Raw genomic sequence first — 16,881 nt, forward strand, 5'->3', positions numbered from 1 at the left:
GAAGCCAACTAAGACAGGAAAGTCAGTGAAACTCTGATTTCCAACTAAACCCCAAAATCTGGGAATAGAGCTTTGTCTCACGTCTTCAAATACTAGCCTTGAGTAAAAAAGCTGAAGAACAGTGCCCAGGCTCTAAGGTCAAGCCCCAAGATTGGTCTAAAAATAATAAGTACAATAAAATTTAAAAATAAAATTTTATTTTCACCACTGGGACCAAAGTAGATAAACTTCATCAAATTATATCATAAACAAAATGTGAGGGATTATATTAAACAGGTAAAAATGATCTAATAAGCAATATATTCATTAAAAGTAAGCAAATACAAAAAAATTATACTTTCCTCAATAGATAAATTCTTCAGTAGTCATAACTGACCAGAAGCCATTGACATCATCTAGATTACTCTTAACATGATCAAAATAGGAAATGAAGTCTGTACAGTTTACCTGTGATTATTTATAAAATTCAGAAGCTCTGCTTATAGGGCTATTTACTTTGGCCAAAGTAACCATAATATTGAGAAATTTAGGATTTGGATTTTAGAAATTTAGGAATCTCTCTCAATTTCTGAGCTTTTCTATAATCAAAGGAGCAGTTTTTAAAAACAGGTTTTTATTTTCTTTAGGTCATTGTACAAAGGACTTGCCATTCCACAAACCAGTTTATGCATACAATACCTCTTCAGTGTCATCCCTTTTAAAATTCTCACTCCTCTCACACCACACTTTCATTCATGTTTGTTAACAGTTTATTTTGCCAGTAATGGGGCCTGACCTCTGGGTCCAAGCGCTGTCCCCCAGGTCTTCAGCTCAAGGGGAACATTCTACCACTTGAGCCACAGTGCCACTCCTGGATTTTTCTGCTTATGTGGTGCTGAGAAATCGAACACAGGGCCTCATGCATGCAAGGCAAGCACTTTACCACTAAGCCACCTTCCTAGCCCATGTTTGTGAATTTTTAAGTTATGTTTTGATATGTTTGCTATTACAATGAAGCGATTCATGCATACAATGCATTTTGAGATATGTCAGCCCTCCTTCAACCTACCTTTTCACTTATTTTTCTCAGTTTTCTGGCATGTGTAGTGCATTCTTACCTGCATTCTACACATTTCTTCTATTTATTCTTCTACCTCTTTCTTCCTGATCTCAAACCCTTTTGCAAGTACATTTCCTAGCACTCATTTTTTTACACCTTGTTGACATGATCTCAGAAAAGCACTTTTTTATATATTTCAAAATATTTCTAACAGTTTCATAATTTTGCCTAACAAAGATGAAATAAAATTAGTAGAAATAATAATTTCCATACTTTGGGTGATTTTGTGTGTGTGTGTGTGTGTTTGGATTCTAGTGATGGTAGTTGAAATGAAGTCCTGGGCACGGTCCCTACATTTTTGTGATCAAAACCAGTGTACTACCACTTGAGCCACAGTTCCACAACTATTATTTTTGTTCATTAATTGGAGATAAAAATCTCATGTACTTTCTTTCCTGGGCTGTCTTTGAGCCATGATCCTCAGATCTCAGTCACCTGAGGGATTAAGAATTAGGATTTCAAGGTAGAATAAATAGCCAAACAATTCTAGGCATAAAAAGGAATGCTGATATAATCTCAATCCCAAGACTCCAGTTATATTATGAACTATAGTAAAAAAAAATATTTGTACTGGCACAAAAATAATCCCAAAGATGAATAGAACAGACTAGAAGATCTAGAAATAAATGCATATATTTGATATGGCTTGATTTGGAGTCAAAGAATACACTGTGAAAATATAGCTTCTTCAATAATTGATTTTGAGAAACTGGGTATCCATATGCAGGAAACTAAAAATTGATTCCTGTTTATCACCATGTACAAAATCAACTCATAGAGGATCAAAGACCTCAACATTAGACCTGAAAGTTTGAAGTTACTACAAGAGAGAGTAGGAGAAATACTAGACCTCATTGACATAGGCAGAAAGTTTTAGGATAGAGTTTCAAAGGCATACCAGATTGGAGAGAAACTTGACAAATGGGATCGCATCAGACTAAAACGTTTCTGCACAGCAAAGGACATTGTTACTAAACTAAAAAGATAACCAACAGACTATGAGAAGATCTTTACCAGCAATATATCAGACAAAGCATAATGTCCAAACTATACCATGAACTTAAGAAACTACCCTCTCCCAAAACTAATAAATCAATTACTTAATGAGCAAAGAGCTGAGGATAGATGACTTAGATGATAAGGTAAGAATGGCAAAGGAACACATAAGGAAATTCTCAGCATCCCTGGCCACAGAGGAAATGAAAAATAAAACCAACTCCTAGATTCCATCTCACTCCAGTAAGATTGGCCAACATTGTGAATTCAAATAACATGTTGGCAGGGATGTGGAGGAAAAGGAATCTTATTGCACTGTTGGTGGGAATGTAAACTGACACAACTATGGAACTGTCTGGAGGTTCCTCACAAAATGAAACATAGATCTTCCTTGAAACCAAATCATTCCACTCCTCCACATCTACCCTGAACCTCAAAATCCAGGATACCATATAGACACTTGCGTATCCATGTTCATTGCCACACTATTCAAAATAGCCAAGTTGTGGAAAGAGCCGAGATGCCCTACAATAAATGAACAGGTAAAAATGTGTTACCTAGTCACAAAGGAATTGTACATAATCATTAGGAAACTTAAAATTATGTCATTTGCCTGGAAATGAATGGACCTAGGACAAATCCTGTTGTGTGGTATGCCAAGCTCAGAGAAGGCGAAGTACAGGTTTTCTTTCATGTGAGGGGTCTATATCTAAAATATAGGTCTGTAGGCATGTACACAAAGTGAGGCTAAAGGAGAGTATTCTTAAAAGAGGAACAGAAAGACACAATGCCTGTGTACTTATTTTTTACTTTAAATATATTTTTATTGTAAAAATATTGTACAGAGCAATTACAGTTACATGAGCAAGGTAATGAGCTCATTTCCTACCCATCATTGTTACCCCCTTCTTTGTTTTCCCCTACCATCCCTTTCCTCCCCACCTCCCCAAATCCTCCCACCCCCTGCACGCCCACCCCGGAGCAAAATTGTGAAATTCATTTTCAACAAAGTGTCTTGTACATCTCAGTGTTACAATGGGTCATTCTGTATCTTTATTTCTGACCATACAAAATAACATTTATCAAAAGTAACTCAAAAATTGGAAATAAGACATATTTTATTTATTACTGTGTTTGTTTTCTTGTCTTGTTTGTTCGTTAGTTCATATGTCTAGAGAGGGTAAGGAGAGTCACAGAAATGTAGGCACAAAATGTGAACAATTGCAGCCATGGTACTCATGGGCACTATGTTGAAAATAAACCATAAAACTTGTGGATGGGTCTTTATGGAGAAAGTTTGGAGAAACTAGGAACCCATGGAACATTCCTCAATATAATAAAGGCTGTATATAACAAACCTACAGCCTGAATTATACTAAATGGTTAAAAGTTACAACTATTTCCTCCAAAGATTATGACAAGGCAGATTGCTCTCTTCTCTCCTCTTCATAATAGAGGATTTGGAGGATTAACATTGTGAAAATGGCAATTTTGCCTAGATCTATCTAAAATTCAAGCAATACCCATCAAAATCCCAACAACATTTTTCAATCAAGAAGAAGAGGCAATCCTAAAAGTCATGTGGAATAATAGAAAAGCCTAATAGCTAAAGCAATTTTTAGCAAGAAGAACACTGCTGGAGGAATATCAATCCCAAACTTCAAACTCCATTATAAAGCTGTACTTACAAAAACAACTTGGTACTGGCACATGAATAGGCTTGTAGAACAATGGAATAGAATTGAAGACCCACAAAGGAACTCACATACCCATGGTCATCTAATCTTTGGTAAGGTAGCCAAAAACAAAGGATAGAAGAATGACAGTCTCTTCAACAAATTGTGCTGTCAGAATTGGCTATACATGTGTAGAAACATGAAAACTGAATTTAAATCCTTATATATCACCCTGAACCAGAATCCACTCCAAATGGATCAAAGACCTTGAGGTTCAAACCCAAGTTCTACCAATTTTACCAGCTTCACAGTATATTTGTGTGAGTTTCATGCCACTTCACCTATAGCAACGGTTGGATACAGTCGTATTTTTGCAATGTTTCACATGTCTTCCAAGCTTCAGCTTACTTTACAAGAACTTCCTCTGACCTTTGATCATACATACTCAAATTTTTCAGCTTATGGTCTCCTCTGCACATTGTCAAAATTTGTCTTAGGAAAGGGAGAATTTCATCCTGCTCTCCTCTACCTCTTACTCCTAATCCTCCTTCCCACTTTCTCCCTCCTCCTTCTCTCAAGGACAATATTTTGAGGAAGTTAAATTGGAAAGTTTTTTTTAAAATACATGATTGTATTATTTGTATTAGTTGTGGGGCTTAAACACTTGGTCTGGGCACTGTCCCTATGCTCTTCAGGTCTTCAGCTCAAGGCAAGCACTCTACCACTTCCTGTTTTTTCGTTGATTGGAAATAAGAGTCTCCTGGACTTTCCTGCCTAGACTGCCTTTAAACAGTGATCCTGTAATCTCAACCTCCAGAGTAGCTTTGATTATAGACCTGAGCCACCTGCACACAGCTCCATGATTGTATTTTTATCTGTTGTTGTTGGAAGTGGGTCTTGAACTCAGGGACTGGGTGTTGTCCCTCAGCCAGTACTCTACGACTTGAGCATCAGCTCCACTTCTATTGACTTTAATATAGTAGGTGTATCTATAAAATTCACAATCCTAACATGATTAGAATCAAGATGAGTATTCTAGTTAAAATACTTCTGAAAGTCAATATCTATTCACAATACTTCAAAAGCTATTAGTGTCTAAGGAAGACAGAAATAATGAAAAAATACCATAGCAGTCTGAAACATATGTAAAAAATCAATGACAAGTATCATAATAAGTGGCGAAATATTTTAACATTTTCCCATCACATTGTTTTTAATGTTGAAATATGTACTATAATATCCTCATATACAAAATTATACAGGATGTTCTCCTCCAAATTCTATAAAGCAAGAGGTAAAAGAAGACATTAAATTGAGAAGTGAAGCAGCCACTTATCTTGATTTGCTGATGAAATTTGTACAAATATATTAAAAATTAGTAAAATAAATCATAGGATATAATTATAACTTAGTAGAAGCTATGTCAATATAATGAATAGAAAAAAACCTCTTTTAGAGTAAAAAAGACACAGCTACTCAAAAGTATTTCCACATTCATAAATTGGAGTGCAACATCATTTTAAATTTTCTCTAGTTTAAAACATAGAATCAAAACAACACAAAATTGAAATTCCCTAAAAGAATATTTTAAGTAGAAAATGTGAATATAGAATTTCCATGGCAATTTAAGACACTCAAGATAGCCCAGAAAGTATTAAGCTCAGTTATGCTTTTCAACTTTATTTTCCTTTTTTGTCTTAGAGCATCATGGTTAAGTCAGTGTACATACTGTAGGTGCAAACAGAAAAGTAGTCAAGTTGACAGCTCAAACAGGAAATACACATCTTCAGGCTCATGAAATTGTAAGCCCTCTGAAGAACTCTTTAGTAATAACAATAAAAATGTCAGGAGGCAAGTACTAGTGGCTCATTCCTGTAATCCTAGCTAGTCATGAGGCTAATTGCTGAGGACTGATATTGGAAGCCAGCCTGCATATAGGAAAGTCTATGAGACAATTATATCCAATTAAGCACATAAAAAGCTGTGGATCAAGTGGTAGAATGCTAGCTTTGAACACAGAAAGCTCAAGGAAGAAGCAAGGCATTTCCTTAAGTTCAAGCCCAAGGACCAGAACCAAAATGAAAACAAACCAAAAAGAAAAGGAGGAAGGAACTGGATCTACCAGAGTACAACATACTGCTTTCTAACAAAAGAATTGAGTAGAGAATAGATTGGTGCAATTATTGTTTTGCTGTGCTGTGCAGATTCATCTAATCATTTACTTGTGAAAGCCACCAGTATTTCCTGTAGAGTTTTTGCATTATGAATCCTACTGAACATGGACAGTTCGAAGAGGCTACATTAAAATGTACTGAAACTTGCAGGCAGATGCTAGGGTAGAGGGGAGGAATGGAGGATCACCTGGCAAGATCTACAAGCAGTTGAGAGCATTGGTACTCACCCCTAGGTTTCTAGACAGGAAAGCACCTAGGTAAGAAGACCTCCAGCTTCACAAGCAGATCATCTGGGTCTGAGGGACACCAGAGAATACTCCAGTTCTGTGTTTAGCTTCACTCAATAACATAAGCCAGTCTTGGAATGGCCATAGGCTAATAATTTCTTCTATTCAAAAAGAAACACTACTTACTTGAATTAGCTAATGTCTCAATTTTACAAAAGAACCCCAAATAACACTCTCAAAGTTTCCTCCCTTGTTATGGTTTGTGTGCTTTATTGACTCTGGAGAGGCATTGCCAAGTGTGCACTGCTGCAGAAAGAGAGGTAGAGTACAGGGAATTCTGCCCAGATGATTCTACCAAAATCTTCACGTGATGTTCAGATTCTAGATGTATCTGAGAAGCTGTGATATCAGGTGGAGGCACCAGGAAGGACAGGTGGGACAGCGTAGCCTCTCACCTCTATTTCCCTGGGAGCTTAATGTTATGGCTTGTATCACTGTGAGTGGGTAGCTACTATGCTGTTGACAGCATATTCTTATGGTGAGAGTAAACTCTACCCCAGATGCACTGTCCTTGGTACTTGAAAGGATCAGGATGGTAATTACTTTGCACCATACATGAGGAGTTTAGCAGCTTTCCCTGGTTACTGCTGAAACCTGTTTAAAGAAATATTAAGGCCCTTACTGGCCATAAAAACTCTGTCTCCCAGAGATGTAGACAGAGAGAATAGAGACTGGCTATTTGGATGTCACATCTGGCACCTGGCAGTGGAAACTGAAAAAAAATACCCTCAAGAGGCCTTCCTTGAAGTACCAGAGAGCCCCTGCTGTACTAGGCTGAGTAAATCTCCAGCATTGTTCTTCCTTACCTGGGAACAAGAGCAGCAGGAGCCCCAGAAGCTGAGCAGGGACCTTCATGTCCATGCTGGGTGCTGACTGGGACTGACTCCTGTACAGAATGTGAGCAGACTATGAAGTTTTCAGGGCAGTGGGCTGTGCTCTGGGCACATGCAAATCAGCAGGGGTTGGGCAGATTTGGGCACATCTGCAGGATTGGCTCAACTCAGTGAATCACCACAGGCCTTACATCCACAGGTTTCCTAGACTAGAAAAGAGGAACCTGAATTTGCCTGCAGAGTATGTGGAGATGATTTGATGTTAGAATACACTTTTGTGACTATTTTCAAAATGTATAATGTACAGAAGCAACAGTGGTAATAGAGTATTTCATAAATATATTGAAACATTCTTGCTTCTATTAGATCTTTTCTTCACTGTCAATAATTCTTCCTGGAAAAAAAATCCCTGTGTTTTCTTTATGAAGTACTTATGCGTTGAAACTTTCTTTACTTTCTCTACTATCCTTTTCACATTTCCTTTCCTTGCCTTGCCTTGCCTTTTTTTGTTGTTGTTGGGCTTGAACTCTCAGTCTGGGCACTCTCCCTCAGCTCTTCAGCTCCAGGCAAACACTCTACCACTTGAGCCACAGTGCCACTTCTGGTTATCCGGTGATTTATTGGAGATAAGTGTCTCAAGGGCTTTCCTGCCTGTGCTGGCTTTGAACTCCAAACTCAGATCCAAACCTCCTGAGTATCTAGGATTGCAGGTTTGAGTCACTAATGCATAGAAGGAAAAGAAATCTTAACCTGAGTAATGTATATTCTTTTTTGTATTGTAATATTGTTTTGCATATGATTTGCTTTATCAAGTAATTATTGCAGTTGTTTGTTGCTGTGTAAGATCATGAACAACTTGTGATGTTTCATACAATTTACAGATTCTGATAGTTTCCTGAAAAAGAATTAATGAAGTTTGTTCCTTTGTAAAAAAAAAAAAAAGTTCATATTCCCAGATTGGTAGAAAGAACTTACAATCAAATTTAAGTGAGTTTTAATGCTATCACTTAGGTGGACTGTTTCTGCCAGTTGCGGAAAAGTGACCATCTTTGAGAGTCAGCTATCTCAATCCATCATTATGATTATGATTGTGTGAGGAAACTCAAATCCCTGGTCCTTCTCTGGTTTCTTAGAGAGTTCATCATTAGTTCATCCTTTGATGAGATTTGGTGAACTGGAGAGACTTGTGTAATTCTTCACATAAGCAGGCTGATATGTGATCAGAATAAGGCCTGGAGAATTCCCCTGGAGAGGCAGTTGGGTCAGGTGAGAGCTTCAGCCCCTCACCCTGACTTTTTCCACAGGGTGGAGAATCACAGGATTATGTGCTCAAAAACCCTAGGACAGCCTCACTGAACCAGAGAATGCCACACTCCTCCTTCCAACTTCTTTGATGACCTAGGAGTTAAGAACCTACTGATTAAACTCATTTCCTGTTTTAAAGCAATTCCTTCTTAGAGATTCTTGTCTGGCTTCTGTTTTACTGTGTGAATCAGAAAGGATGACTTTATATGAAAAGAGACATGGCCATCTCTGTGCTTCTGGGACAGAGGAGGAGAGAAGGGACAAAGATTCAGAGGAGCCTTCATATGTCAATGAAAACCTTCGAAAGTTTTCATAGCCTTCCTACATCTGAGAAACTCTATCAGCAGATGGAGTCACCAGGAGCAGCAGCTGGGCAGCCCAGCCTCTCACTTCTGCTTCCCTGGGAGGTTTATGTTATGGCTTGTATCACTGTGGAAGGGTAACTTCTACCCTGTTGACAGTAGTAAGTGGCAAAATCCTCCGGCTGCAGGCTGCTAATTGTGAGAATGAACTCTGTCCCAGATTGACTCCCACTGAACCTTGATGGAATTCCAGAGGCTAAATTCTTGGCATAATAGATCAGAAGCCTTGGAGCATTCCCTGGTTTCTGCTGATACCAGTATAAATCATCGCTAATGCCTTGACTTGCACGGCAAGTGATGGAGACTCTGTCTCCTGGAGATGCAGACAGGAAGGATGGAGACTGGGTCATCTGGATGTCACATCTGAAACCTGGCATTGGAAAAATAAACACAAGTGTCCACACTGTTAGTCATGTTATAGGAGGCCTTCTATGAAGACCCAGGCAGCACTGAACACAAATGATGGGAGGAATGCTGTCCTTCCTTACCTGGGAGCCAGAGCAGCAGGAGCCCCAGGAGCTGAGCAGGGGTCATCATGTCCATGCTGTGTGCTGATGGGACAGACTGCTGCACAGGGTATGAGCAGCCTATAATGAAGTCATTGGGGCAGTAGGCAGTGCTTTGAGCATATGCAAATGAGAAAAGCTGGGTAAAGCTGGGAATAGCTATAGGATCAGCTCAACTCACGAAATCATCATATTTCCACCGTGTCCACATAGTTTAGCCCATAGAATGTGTTTCCCCATACAGCAGATGCTGTGATGAGTCTACTGTCCTTTGAATAGATCTCTTGGTGCAATCAGGGATGATGACTATTTCTCATGAGTTTTTCAATCTTTATATCTAACACTTGAAAGGGAGAAGAGTAAAGCAATAATTGAGTGCTTCATATTCAGATCATGCAGAGAAGTGAAGTTATGGAAAGAATAGAATTTGTGGATATTTTTAACTGGTTAAATATCTCTATGCATTGAAGCCTTATCACTGACATAACAAGAGATATATAAGCTCTTATGTTTTCAAGCAATTCAAGGTTAAGATTCTTCTAAAACACACATATACAAAAAGTAACATGTGATTCTTTACAAGAGAAGGTATAAAGGCTGAGTCCAATTCTTCCTTATTGACTTTACTGCATAAAGGAAAATTTTGGCTACATAGAAAAAATTTCAATACAAAGAAAAACAACTATATCAAGGGTTTTAGTAAACATGTCCTGTGGTTAGATGACTAGAGGTCTGAAGCAAAACATGTTGCCACCAGAAAAGTCCAAAATTTCTTAAGTTTTTGTGATTTGCCACGTCACCAGGTACAATTTTTACTTGGACTTACAGTTTCATATTATCCAAGAACTACAGCACATTCATATATCCATTGCCCTCTGATCATTCCACATCAAATTCAGGGCAAATCACTTACTTTCAAACACTCTAGTCCTCATGTATCTCTTTCTTGTTCCACGTGTCCAAATTTCTGTTACTATCTGGAGATTGGAGAGGCTCATCCACACTCTCTACACCCAGCAGGTCAGGATTGGGCAACTTCAGGGGTGAAGAAAAGATAGATGTTGTAATGATTTAGTAGCATTGTGTCTCATTTTAAATATCAGTTTTTTTCCCAATTGATATAGGTGTGAGGGTGGGAGGCACAGATATCTGTGTGACATTCCTGAAGTGGTTTGGATAGAAGATAGGCCTTCTGTATGACAATGAAGGCAAATTTGTAGTTATTTCAATGAGACTGCTAAATTTGGCAATTTGGAAAATGAGGGCTATTATTTTAATGCTAACGACTTTCACTTATTGTAATTTGGAATCAAGTTGAAGACAGGACCAAAAACAATGTTACACTACCTCATTGGTACTGTGCTTTTGTTCTGGCCCAGGGAAAGAGAAAAGGATCAGATCGTAGAGCGGTTAAGATCTATGTGACCTAAGTGACCATTAAATGTTTTTTCAACTGCTACTCAGCCTTACTTGTCTTACTTGTGGTGTTTGTAGGAACTTGTTTCTGGACCTGATGTTTCTCTGAATAACATCTTAATGGCCAAATAAATTCTCAAGGGCTTTCCAAAGAAAGCCTTGAAATCCCAGTGGTGTTTGTAGACCTCCACGGGCTGTATAATGCAAAACAAATGATAGTTACAGCGGTCTCAGTTCTATCTGGATTTCAACATAAATCAATTTATAATCTCTGGGGTTCAGGGTGTTGTCTGGGTAGTGGTCATGGAGGAAGGGGATTATTGTACCCCTTCCCAAACCAAAATAATCCTTGATTTTAAAAGTCAGTGAATATTTGTAAAAAAAAAAATCCAAACTCATTCTTCCATATTATTATGGACTCAAAGTCAGAAGTTGAAAGTGCATTGCCAGACCAACTAAAGTAAAAGCATGCTACCCTGCCTGAAAAACAAAAGCCGATGAGGAATGACTCAAGTGACAGAGTAATTGTGTAGCAGACAGCAAATTTTGAGTTTCAGTCTCCATAGCACCCAAAATAAAATTCTGCATGTTGTCAATCAATTTGGCAAATAGGCAATATCATATCACTGCCACAGTCTGCACATAATTCCAGTTTCCAGTTTGCGTTTTACAAAGACTTTTTTTTTTGGTGGGGGTCTGGTAGTGGGGCCTGAACTCTGGGCCTGGACACTGTCCCTCAGCCCTTCAACTCAATGCTAGTGCTCTTCCACTTGAGCCATAGTGCCACTTCTGGCTTTTTTCTTTTTGCTTATGTGGTGCTGAGTAATCAAACCCAGGGCCTCATGCATGCAAGGCAAGCGCTCTACCACTGAGCCACCTTCCCAGCCCCTTTACAAAGATTTTATGCATTTAAAATAGTCTTGTTCTTTTTTATGTAAAATGATAATTCATCAGAAGAAGTAATAGAGGGGAGGCAGCACACTGCATAGTTCTTCCAATGTGACTCACTCCCACGCTCACCAGCTTTCAGTGCTGTAGGTTTCTTTGCTATTCCATAATAAATGGGCTATAATTTTTCTTAATTTGGAATTGTTCCTATTGTGTCATGTCTATCAATTCTGATGATTCTAGTTATCACGATGAAAGTCTGACTTGTTAGACCAGATCTGTTCACGTTAGCAAACTTCTCTATACACTCTGCTTATTCTCTCCATTCACCATACATGCCTAGGCATTTTCCTTGTTTAGGTTTTTTGGAGTTTATTTGTTTGTTCCTGTGTACTAGTAAGGAGATGACCCAGGCCCCAACTTTGCTGTAGGCATCTCTAGGTGTGAGTTTGGTCTCTTGTGCTTTGATGTTATCAGGCTATGAAGAATCCAGCCAGAATCTTGTTGCAGGGAGAATGTAAAGTTCTATACTATTTTTAGCTGGTTTATCAGGCAAATGCTGGTATCTTGGTATTCAATATATTTGTGCTCACTTCTACCAGACATTTTGTGTCTCACTGTCATCTTGAAGCAAGAGAGGAGACCTCTGCCTGTATACCAAAATGAACACCATATCAGGAATGAGCACTCTCAGAATTTTCTCATAGCTGATGAGAGGAGAGTTGCATGCATACCTCATCCTCTCATGTTACAGAGAATAACCTAAAGGTATTTTGCACGTTTCCATGGGACATTGAGGTTCAGTCATCTTCAACAACAGGAAGTGTTTAGCTTGTTGTATGTTCCTTACTGTCCATTTCCCCTTCCCTACGTTTCTTTCTCCCTTCGCATTGCTTCCTAAACATCCTAAATTGTGCGGACCCTAGAACCCCTTGGGAACTCTGACTGTGTACAGAAAGTATGACTGAGTTGTGTGAATGGAGAAAGCCTGATGCTAGTAGAAACTGCTGGCCTGTGTGTTGGCTTAATCCTGTTTATAGGGGATTCTAAGTGCTTTTATGATTACACAGCTGTCCTATAGAAAAACAGAATGAGTGTTTGCTATGTAGTGAGTTTATACTCTACTATTTCTGATACAGATATGGGCCAATGTTGAGGCTAATTCAGTTTTTTAAATCTATCTACCTATCTATCTATCTATCTATCTATCTATCTCTATCCATCATTGTATACTTCTTAATCCAAAAAAGCATCAGATACAATTCAGAACTCAGTTGATAATATAGGGATATTATGGAAGCTCATTCTTTGGATGTGAGACACTCAGAAGTTTTGCTTATGTATCACCAGATCTGCTTGAAATGTGAGAACAAAGATCCTCTCTGCTATTTTCAAGCCTAGTTTTCTGTTAAGATTTTTCCTTTCTTCCTTTTTTAAAAATTTTATTTTACTATAAAGATGCTGTGTATGAGAAAGGTAATGAGTATATTTTTTTGAAGATTGTTATCCCTTCTTTTGTTTTTTTTTTCCTACTATTACTTCCGTCTCTCACCTCCCCTACTTCTCCCTCCCCCTGCCTTTCTTTTTCTTTTTTATTTATTTATTTTTTTACAGGGCTGAGGCCCGAACCCAGGGCCTTGCGCATGCCAGGTGAGCGCCCTTCTGCTGGGCTAAACCCCCAGCCGTCCTGTCTTTCTTTTTAAACAGGGCCTACAGCCTTTTGCTATTTGTGAGGGACTAGAAAATGGAATGGTTTGTATCCTATGAATTCAAAATTTGTCCCTCTATTAAGGTTTGCTGCTTGTATACTTGGCCTTGTTCTTCCATTGTTTCTTTGCCATTTGTGACTTGTCAGCCTTTTAAGGCTATTTCCTGAAACAAAACTGATGTTGTCTTTGAAACACTTGACCAAAAATTATCACAGTTACTACTATTTGGGTACTAGTTTCTAAGACTCTGAGAAGCTGAGAAAAGTAGGTGTATTTGGAAATTTCTGTTGTAGTTTACATGAGAATGGGAAGTGCTCATTCTATTTTGGAGCTCTCTAGGGAAACTGACTTCTTGTTGTGGTCCTGAATATTGTAGGTGACTGTTTTCCCAGAAGCACTGTGAGATTATCAATAATGGCTTCTGCTGTTTGAGTTCATGATTTTTGTTTGTTTTTGGTGAGGTAACTTTTTGGTTTTGTCTGCTTAAAATAATCTTCTGTTTTGTTAAGCTTGTACTTGTTTGGAGTTTTTTTTTTTTTAAGAATCTTTTCATTTTTTGCTGCTAAGATAATTTGTCATTAACAATATTTTAGTGACTTGTTTTAGCCACTCCTAAATGAAAAACAGAAATAAAAGTAAGTAGCTGAGATTATACTTTGAGATTAAGAAAACAAACCAAAAATAAAAATTAACAAAAAACAAATTATTGCTCTATAAAAATTTGTTTTAGGCCTTATTTGGCTTGCAAATATTAAAGTTTGATCATTTAAACAAGGGACCTTTGCATGTTTTAGGATTTCATAAATATTTAGCTTAAATGAATGTATATTTTTAGTAATCTTCCATTACCACATTGCTCTTTCCTGTACCGTATCTCAAATGCAGCGTCCTTCCATTGACAAAGAAATAACTTTAGTCTTCCCTCTATTTGTCAGGTGGTTTAAATTTTATAGGTAATCAAAAAGCCTGTGTTCAAAGTGAAGTTATTAAAAAAGATAATTTATTAATAATACATTTAATGTAAAAGTATTTACAAGTAAATCGAAATACTAAGGTAGTTTCCAGGTGTTATCTTAAGTATTCTTGGTTTTATAAATTCTATGAAAAGGCTCTTATGTTTCTAGAGTCCATTCTGTTACTTTTGTCTTTCCTTTTTCCCTCTTCCTTCCTTGCTTCTTTTTTCCTTTCTTTCTGATTTGTTTCTTTCTTTTTTGACATTATATTACTATGACTTCCAGGCTATCCTTGATCATGTGACTTTCTCTGTAAAAATTGTACCTGCAATATTAGAGTGACTCATGAACTAGTAAAACGAAGCTGAGAGTTGCTGAGAGAAGCTGGTGAACAGGAATACAGAAAGCATGATAGAAAGAGGACATGGCCTCTGTAAGGTGAGGATAGACTATATTAATTCTGATTGAATTGAGAATCTAGATTCCAGAATGATATGAACAGAGGCATACCTGAATAACATGATGTAGGAATACTGTCTCATATTTCTTTGGACTTTGAGCAAGTACAGTGGCCTTTTAATATAAAGTCAAAATTCAAATTAATATAGGAATATCAGTCTACATATGGAAGAGAGATAGATTTTTGTCTATTCAGATATTTTTATTTTTGACATGCTTCCAGCTACTAGTGTAAATAATTAATTAATTAAATTAACACCAATATGTTTTAAATTCTTGATGTTGTAAACAGATGTTCTATTATTTGAGACATATTTTCCATCCTATTTGTTTAAGTGATTTTTCAGTTATTGGGTCTCACAAAATTTCCCAGCCCAGTCTCAGGCTACACACTTCCTCTTATTCTTCCCCCATATACTAGAATCCAGGCATGTGCCATCATGTCTTTTATTCCAGAAATATATCTTGTGACCTTTCTGGGATATCATGAAACTCTGGTCCTCCTAATTTTGTCCTCCACATAGCTGAGATTATGATTGCAGGTAAGCTCAATCACACTGAAAGTATTTCTTAAAATTCAGAAGTATTTTCTTGGCAAGAACCTTGTTCATCTAGAAAAAAAAAGTGTAAAGTATGAAATTCCTAAGTGGTTCTTAGCTAAGAAGGAAAACACCAAATGATCCACCTGATTTTGCTGTATACATGCACAGAAAGACAGACAGACAGACACACACACACAAACTCACTCCAGTTGTTGAATTTCTTTCTTATAGTTTGACCACATTTTACAAACAAATCTAGAAAGTGTTGATTGAAGTGAACAGTGGAAGAGACACATCTGAGACAGTGAACCTCAGTGAGCAGCTGACTGAAGAATATTTTGTTTGAGCTAGAGCACTGTGAGAGGAAACTTGTTATTCTCCTGACCATAGCAATTTACAGCATCTTCAGCCTCCACTGGATTTATGGTGAAGTTGAAATCTGTCTCAGACCCACTGCCACTGAACTGGTTTTGGTACTCACTTTCCCTGTTGGATCCTGGATAGGTCAGAAGTTTTGGAGGCTGTCCTGGTTTCTGTTGGTACCAATATATGAAACTCTACAAAATTTATTATCAGCATTCTCCCTGGCTCTGCAGGTGACAGTGGCCATGTCTTGAAGAGACAGGGCCAGAGATGCAGGAGTTGGAGTCAGTACAATGTCTCCAGTGGAGCATGGAATGGAAATCATATGTCAAGAATGGCTACAGATGTACTGAGACCAAACCCAAAGTAGGCATATTGCATTAGTGATAGCTATAACTTATCAGGGCAGACACTTTAATAACAGAAAATTGAGAAACAAAGATTTGAATCTATCAGTTTGAGAACTCTTCATATCAGAGAGCAGCAATGGGGGTGATGAGTGTGAGTAACCCTTTTTGCCAACCTCATCTGGAGCCCAGAGCAGAACAGCCACACCAAGGAAGCCTGTGATCCCATGTCCAACATCAAGATTTGACAATGCTTTTCAGGTCTCAGAAACTGCCTCTAAAGAAGCTTTGAGCAACCTGGACTGTTATGTAATGACACAATGTGCAAATTAATTCAGAAAGGCTTGCCTTGATGTTTAAAGGAGACATAGGTTTTCCTTCACTCAATGGGAGTTGTGGCTAGACAAGACACTACAAGTTGTAGCTTGCGTCTTTCCAGGAACTTGTGAATTTCTCTGGTGAAATTTTATTTCTACCTAAGATGCCTTGTGGGAGACCATGCCATGGTTGCCCTTCCACACATATGCCATTCAGAAATGCTTTGTATTCCCCAAATTGAAGTTGTCACAACATCTCAAACAGCAGTACATTCCAAAAGGAAGTAAGTAGAATTTATAGAATAGTCAAATCACTCAGCTGGAGGGAGGAGAGGGAGATTGTCTTCCTGAATAAATCTTCTGAACAGCATGTCTACAAATGCCATACAGAGCTGGAAAGGTTTGAAGGTGCGATTGTGCTACAGTAGTCAATGAGCTGGTGTTACCAATGAACAAGGAAGCCTTTCTGGGTTGCCATGTTATTCACACAGTTAGACCAGCCTGGGTTACACAATGAGACAGGTAGGTTCCCAATCTGCATGAACTTACTTTACCTTCCTCCGGGTAAAGCAGACTTTCCTATCTGTTCAGATTTGAAACAAGATGTATTTTGCCCCTAGTTTTCCAATGATAGTGGAACCATTGCTGT

General features: G+C 38.0%; 1 long non-coding RNA gene and 1 gene segment (V, D, J or C); one reads left to right on the forward strand and one right to left on the reverse strand.

Moving 5' to 3' along the window:
• Positions 1-8,738: 8,738 nt before the first annotated feature.
• On the reverse strand, positions 8,739-9,275 carry LOC122116681. The segment is given in 2 exon segments: positions 8,739-9,102; positions 9,221-9,275. Coding segments are annotated over 2 exon segments (378 nt in total).
• Positions 8,812-15,757, forward strand: LOC122116740. Its single transcript, XR_006149013.1, has 3 exons — positions 8,812-8,833; positions 12,311-12,321; positions 15,606-15,757. It is a non-coding gene; the product is annotated as an uncharacterized LOC122116740 (long non-coding RNA).
• Positions 15,758-16,881: the final 1,124 nt, after the last annotated feature.

The sequence above is a fragment of the Dipodomys spectabilis genome, unplaced genomic scaffold (assembly GCF_019054845.1).
Source record: "Dipodomys spectabilis isolate Male_0828 unplaced genomic scaffold, ASM1905484v1 ptg000137l, whole genome shotgun sequence".
NCBI lineage: Eukaryota > Metazoa > Chordata > Mammalia > Rodentia > Heteromyidae > Dipodomys > Dipodomys spectabilis.